At 37.3% G+C, this 7500-nt stretch overlaps 1 protein-coding gene across 8 annotated transcripts in view; it reads left to right on the forward strand.

Moving 5' to 3' along the window:
• Window positions 1-7500, forward strand: part of LOC122251437 (uncharacterized) — a 29838-nt gene that overhangs the window by 9823 nt on the left and 12515 nt on the right. For 2 of the 8 annotated variants that reach the window (XM_043013391.2, XM_043013393.2), the window contains exons 3-9: window positions 440-611; window positions 984-1131; window positions 1323-1482; window positions 1681-1759; window positions 4004-4039; window positions 5826-6031; window positions 6856-7046. In XM_043013391.2, the coding sequence (XP_042869325.2) occupies window positions 440-611; window positions 984-1131; window positions 1323-1482; window positions 1681-1759; window positions 4004-4039; window positions 5826-6031; window positions 6856-7046 (992 nt within the window). The remainder of the gene's footprint in view (window positions 1-439; window positions 612-983; window positions 1132-1322; window positions 1483-1680; window positions 1760-4003; window positions 4040-5825; window positions 6032-6855; window positions 7047-7500) is intronic. The other 6 variants (XM_043013394.2, XM_086543101.1, XM_043013392.2 and 3 more) reach the window with 3 other exon arrangements.

The following is a 7500-nucleotide window of genomic DNA, read 5'->3' on the forward strand; positions in this document are numbered from 1 at the left end:
GAACTTCAGAGATATTGATATTTTGTGGTCATAGTTAAACTATAAGTATGCCAAATGCAAGGTGTATGAGGAGTCCCTATGCAGCTGAAAGCACGGAGAGGCTGATTTGGGGAGGAGATAAGATGAAGAAAGCCCGGTTTCTGTTAACCATGCATCCACAAACAAGCCTCGGTGCCAGGGAGTTATTTCACTCATTCTCATTTCCTTAGTTTTTAAGTCTCATTCTTGGTCCATTTTTTCTTAATCTTTAGCTTCAAGGGGCAAATTAGTTCCTTCCCTTGGTGCTCAGTCCTCTCCATTTGGTTTGTCGCAAAGCACATTGTATTGTTATCCTTTAATTTTGCTTAATTATTTTGAATATGCATAATGGTATAAATGCATATATTTCTTTGATATGTAAACAAAAAGAACAGGACTGAATGATACAATTTTATTACAGAGGACAGACGCTGGTGGTTGGCATGCTCAAGATTGGCCGCAAGAAGTTGTTCCTGCTTAACGAAGAGCAGAGAACAAGGGAGTGTGCTCCCTTATGCGTCCTAGACTTTTACATTCATGAGTCTCGGCAGCGCAGAGGATACGGCAGAAGACTCTTTGATTACATGCTTAGGGTATTTCATTTCTCAGTTTGTTTTGGTTTACAAAAAAGTTGGAAGATATAGGTTATTATTAGGTCTGTTCTGGAAGGAGTGACTATGTTTTTACTGCTTTTCAGATGCAGATATGAGTTTATATTTGTTTGGCTTGTACTTTGTTTAGTTTAAAATGAAAATATTGGATGATTACCATCTCTCAGACATGTTTACCTTGCAATTAGAAATTAATTCTTTCGTGGATTTTTGGTGGACAGTAGATGATATACACATTATATTTTGTACAATAATCACTGGTAAGTTCAAATATATTGAAATGGTGGATTTGTATAGGAAAACCATTATAGATAAATGTATTTAATATTTCTTTTTTTTTTCTGTCATCTACAGGAGCAAAATGTGCGACCAGAGCACATGGCTGTGGACAAACCATCAGATAAATTCTTAGCCTTCTTACGCAAGCATTACGGCCTCAGTAGGACAATTCCACAGATCAACAACTTTGTAGTCTTTGATGCTTTCTTCCAAGATCGTCCCAGTAAGTATTTTCTTTGGGGCAGAGATAACTAGAATATCAGCTTATGTTTGTATCTTCTCTTTGGACATAAACATTTCTTTCTCATGAATGATTAATTAATATCAGTATTCTCAAGTTAAAAAGAGTAATCAAATATGCTGTTCATTTCCTAACCTATAGCAAGATATTGACTTCAACTGCACATTTAATAGTAACATCAGACGAAGCTGCCATGACTGTTGTGAGTCGCAGTCCACGTGCAGCCTCCCCCGAGCGCAACCAGTCTCCCAGCGGCTCCAGGCGGTCCTCCACCTCAAGCTACTCCCATTCAGCCGGCCGCCCATCAAACCCGTCACGGCAGGCCAACAGCATGTAAGTGTCGTGATTGTGTTTGTGTTTATTCATATGCAAGAAAGAGAGTGAGAGTGCTTGAGTGCACACACATAGAATAATTGATGATTATGTCAATGAATATGTATATATTAGTAGAATATTGTAAATATATCACTATATACCAGTTTACATGTTATTTTGATAACCCTTCAATTTGTCCGGTCCCTTCTATACCAGGGTTGACATCCTGCATGGACGCCCCGATCGGCACACACCCGCAGCTAGGCTGTCTCCGCGCTACCAGACCACCCTAGAGGTAAGTCAGAATCGTCATCCCTCATCTGTTAGGGATAACTTGTGTATTTGTTGGATTTTTTTCTCTCTCTTATTTCATTTCATAGTTTTAAATGATATATTAGAGTAGTGATAGTTCCATGTCTGTAGTTGTGACCCTGCTAAATTTAGTGTACTTTTTTGTTTGTTTGTTTGTGTTTAGATTGATATCTTTAGTCAGGTAAATGAGTAAGAGTTTAATCTCCATGTGTCATTCTTTTCTCTAATTTGAAGTCACTGATTTTGCAATACACTCTAGTTAAATGTGTGCTATCATACGTTCATGGTGATCATGAATGTAGGTATATCTTTTCTACTGCTGCATGTTTCTACCTGTTGCCACAAGGAAGAGCATATTAACACAGTGCATGAATGTCACATTTTTGCAATGCAATGTGCAACAACTAACTAGTACTGCTATAAAAAAAATGGTTTCAAGATCAAGGTAAACTTTATTCTAACGACTAGTATTTTACACATGCCCCATTTCCTGTACGTTGTGTTAGGCTGTTTGTGGTTTCATGTATGGTTTTGCAGATGTCTTTTTGGACAGGCTTAAGATGGGAAAAATATTATTCTAAAATATCCTTTTTATTATGGGTTTACTTATGTGGGAAGGTTGGAAGTTGATAGCAGTGATTTGGATCAGATAGAAATTGAACGATTGAGTTTGAGTTATAAGAAGATCCTTTCATCTTCTACTTTCAGTTCTTATAATTATTTTTTTCTAAGTAAAAATATTTAAGTTTCCCTTAATAGACACTTGATTTACAGAGGCTTAAAATCCTACTCTGTACTTATGGTATACATTGAATAGAGTGATTAGAGGAATGTTTAGATCTAGGAAAATGCCTCCATGGGGAATGGTAGTAGATGCATTTTGTCATGTAGTAGAATGTGAATATAGAATGACTAGAAATAGATTAGAGAGGGAGTCTTTAAAGTGTTATTGTAGAAGGGAAACGTGAAGTAAAGACGTATAGGTTAAAGCGAAGAGATTTAGGTTATTGAAGAATGTAAAGACAGAGAATTAAATAGTCACTGTATTGTATGTAATGATTTCCTACTTTGTATGCTATGTTTGTGTCTGTTAGGTTAGTAAGCGAGCAGGGCTGTATCCAAACAGGAGACACTAGTTGAAGGTAGTGATGTATTTCTTTTTTATTCATGGATGTTTTTATGTTTTTATGCTCTATTATTCTTGTTCCCTTAGATCCTTAACTCTTATCTTCTAATAATTCAGCAGCAGTTCCTGGTTGATTGAATAGTCTGTGTTACTTGCTCTTCCAAAATCCCACCTGCTGAAACTTCCAGTTCCCTTCGTACTTTAAATGGATGCATTTCTTCCACTATTTTTTCTCTCCTTCACTAAAAACTCGTGTAGAATTTCCACTCTTCTTGGCAATCTTGGATAATTGTTACTCTTGTTCACACTCACAGTCGGCTATCTCCTTCCCCACACTCTTCCAAACTAACTCACCTGTCTTTGTAGTTCTCTCCAGCCTCTTCTGTGAACTGTGAAAAGCAGTGGCACCAGCAAACTGGTCAGGCACTTCTGCTCTTGGCACCCAACATCACAACTAGTACAAATGTCTTCACTAACCAGATGATGTAATGCATCTCTTCCTCGAACCACGCAGACATCTTACATAACTCGGCTCTGCCCTCACTGTCCTCATAAAGTCTCATGTCACAGTCTCCCTCTCTTTGACTCACTCACATGCTTTCCTTGTATCCCTCAAAGTAATGACTGTTCCATTTTCCAGAAGTGTTTAATTTAATCTGTCCTCATGCAAGTGCCTGGTCTACATATGCCCTTTCTATGATAAACCCACAGTATGATGTTGAGTAAATATTTTTGTATATAGAAATTTAACAAATGTGAAATTTAGATATAACATATTTATTTATTATTTATATATCCATGAGACTAGTACAGAGTCAAGTTTTATTCATTAATGTATTTAGATATAATAAAAACAGAGATTAATGAAAGAGAGGATTAATGAAAGATCATTCACTTTACCATGATTTGTCCCCAAGTTTTGAGTTGGTGACTCAAGGCACATGTAATCATGTAAACAATAAGTTATATATTTTGTTTAGATATAGACAAAGTTTGGTAATACAGTGATATGTACTTTTCCCCCTCTCTATCACTTTTCATTTTCCTCCTTTTCTCTGTCTCTCACTCTTCCGTTCTCTCACGTCCTTTTCCCCGTCACAGTCAGAAGAACAGGGAAGTAAGGAAGCAGTAGGACAGGTTGGTAGGCTGCCCCTCATGTGTCTCCCTCTATGTCTGTGTTGTGTGTCCTTGTCCCCCTCCCTCCAAACTGCCTGGCTGCATGTGTGTCAGCCACCCTTGGTTTGTGGCTTTATTTTGAGAAAGTATTTCCTCAACATGATAACGGATTACAGAGTAACCAGCAGGGCAAGCAATGTTTTTGTGTTTACAGGATTTATGTTTCTTCTTCTTCTTGTACATAAGTCTCATGAATCATATATGTTTCAGTTTGATTTTGAGTGTCTTAAGAATAATGGGAATTCATGTTACTACACTCTTTACAGTATTCATAATTAACAAACTAAACATTGTAAGGGCATAGAAGTTTATGGTACGTTACCATGTCTGCCATACGAGTATTTGTTTTTTTACAAAGCTTCAACTGATACAGGTTAGCAAGGGAATACAACTCAATGATTATTAGGATTTGGGGAAATCTTTGTGCTGTAGAAGAGAAGAACTTGTGGTTTCACGTTACATTAATGTGCTCTGTAAATAGCGTATATTTTTCACATTGGAAATGAGTTATCCGTCATGATATTCTTTATAGTTTTGGAGTGTTTTTTTTTTTTTGTGTGTGTGTGTTTTTTTCCTTCTCATGTGTAGAAAGGAGAAAATACTTTCTCTGATTTTTTTCCCCCCCCTGTTTTTTAAGCAATTTTTGTACATAAAATGACCATGCATGCTTTGCTTAACAGAACTGTTGAATGTATAAATGTAAAAGCATTTGGTCTCATAGGAACATTTTAATTGACATTTTAAGATATTTTCAAGTGTGAGTATTTTCTTTTGTGGAGATTTCTATCCTGCATGAATACCAACAAGTCATGGAAGCTCCTCGTTCCAGGTTTGTGGTTCACAGGTTGAGTATGTGTTGTATGTGTCTCATAGAACCATATATAAAGAGATCAGGATAGCTTGGAGGATTTGGCCAAAACTTCTCAGCAATACCGTCCAAAGAAATATTTGGGATAACAAGAGGCAAAGGATTTCTTGACACTTGTTTTCCATTTGCTATAGGATGAATAGGATCTTAAAATATGTGAATGCAGGTTTAGCATAAAAGACTCCTCTCAGCTTTGTTTTTTTGTAGTCGCATGCAAAATCTGTAATGCCTTTGTTTAATGTTTGATGATTTCTAGAAGTGTTTACCTTACTCTATATATGGATATGCATAGCTTATTCTGAGAACCTGACTGCATGCAGTCACCAGATGCTTGGAATTAGTAAGAAAAGAAGTATATTAGAGTAGAGAAAGAATTTTGATTCTCATAGCCGTTAAATCAATGAACTTTGAACTTTTACAAAGGGTTAAACTATCTTTTAAGTTGTAGATTTAGGTTGTGTTGAATATTGTCATTATTGTTATTATTGGTAAGGAGTAAGATTAGGATATACAAAATCAAATTTTCAGTGTCAGTTGAATTGTAAATTATGATGAATTATATATGTGTAAGGGTATTCTGTGGAAAGATCATAGGTGCTTGAATTCTCGCTGTCAGTGATATGAGTCTTTTAGGAAAATTTGAATAGATTCAGCATTTCTTTTCATTTCTTTTCTTTAAGGTCACTACAAAAAAAATTATTCAAAAGGCATACTGAAAAAAAAAATGTGTATATATATGTATATATATGCAATTTTCTTGTCTCATTTTCTCCTCAAAATTAGAACATAGACCCCTTAAAAGAATCATTATCTTGTATTCTAAGTCAGACAGGCATGCTAAAGACCAGGCACAGTCACTAACCCCACCCAACTTTCTAGTGGATGCGAGGGCCGAGGTCAGGAGGCGAATCTCCATACTCTCGCACCCCAACTTCCTACTCAGCCTCTCGCACCCCCTCTAACACTGGGTCTCCTCTGCGTACCCCATGGGGCGGCTCTCCCCCCCGTTCACACCCTCATACTCCCCCTACCACTTCACAGCCTGGCAGCCGCAAGGACAGCGCAGACATGGTGGACGGGCACAGGTGAGCATGGGGTGATGGGGATAGGGGAGAAGGGGTGGGTCAAGAGGTTCCGATATCTCTGGGTCCTCCTTTCTGTCTTTTCTTTTTTCTTCTTTTCCTTTTTTCTTTTCTCTTCTCTTCTCTCCTCTTCTCTCCTCTCCTCTCTTTCTCTCTTTCTCTCTTTCTTTCTCTTTTTCTTTCTCTTTTTCTTTCTCTTTTTCTTCCTCTCTCCCTCTCTCTCTATCCCCTCACATTTCCCTGATCATTTTGCTTTTTTAATCAACACAGACCTGTTTCCTCCTCCTCTATTTTTTCTTTCTCTTTCTTTCTTTCTCTTTCTTTCTCTCTTTCTTCCCTTCTTCCTATTCCTTGTCTTTTCTTTTTGTCTTTCTTTCTGTAAATTCTTTTATTTCCCTCTTTTTTGCTTTTTCTTTCTTTCTTTTTCCTTTTCTTTCACTCTTTTTATCCTTTTTTTTTTCTCTCTCTCTCCCTCCTCCTCCTCCTCCTCCTCCTCCTCCTCCTCCTCCTCCTCCTCCTCCTCCTCCTCCTCTCTGAAATGAGAAATATGTTTCTGCATTTTGTTTTATTTGATATACTGAATTATATTTGGTCTGTAGCTATTGTGTGAATAATTTAGGTGCAGATTTTATTAATGATAAAGTTGTGATGTAAAACATATAAAAGAAGGTGTCATTCAGTAATATATTTTTTGTTGAAGTTAAATACTGAATGAAAAGAAGAAAAAAAAAATTCACTAGAGACTCACAAGACTACATTGATGTTTATTCATGTACTAATATTCACCTTAATGCTAACTTCTTAACGTCATCCCATCGTAACCCCAGAAGCATGGAGGGCTCTATTGCCCCCACACCGGCCACGTCCCCCGAGCGCGGCGGCTCCCCCTCCAAGGCCTCGCACGATGACCAGGAGGACGAGGGCAGTGTGATCAACCAGCAACCATCCGTAGAAGAGGATGGCATCGTCGAGAAGGTGGATCAGATGGCGTTATCAGAGGCTCCAGACCAGTCACCAGGTACGTCGGGAAGGAGTGGTGGGCGTTCGATTGACGTGACTTTAGTTTATGTGGATTCACAGTCGTCTAATGCAGGAAGAACTTTTTTTTTTAAATAACATTTAAATAAGTTAGTGTTGCTTACTTTTTGTCATTTATTCTCTAATACAAAATAGAAACCTTCCATTGTAGCAGAGAAGAATCTCTTTTTTGCAACTTACCCAAGCCTTTCCAGCACTTCTCTTTCATGGTTTCAAGCATTTAACAGAGCCATAATAGATAGGTGCAGAACTCGGTTCATGTGGCATATAATTTCCAAACTGGATGTTCTATGTGCTTGTTTTTTTATCAATACAGATCACTTTTCAAATGAAGAGTATTTACAACATGAACAACGAATATGTCAGGTTCAAAATACATGAAAAGTATTTTTTACTGCAGCACCTTTTAAGTATAATTAATGCAATCAAGAATA

Source organism: Penaeus japonicus, unplaced genomic scaffold (assembly GCF_977035675.1).
Source record: "Penaeus japonicus unplaced genomic scaffold, GWHDUDI00000001_assembly GWHDUDI00000013, whole genome shotgun sequence".
NCBI lineage: Eukaryota > Metazoa > Arthropoda > Malacostraca > Decapoda > Penaeidae > Penaeus > Penaeus japonicus.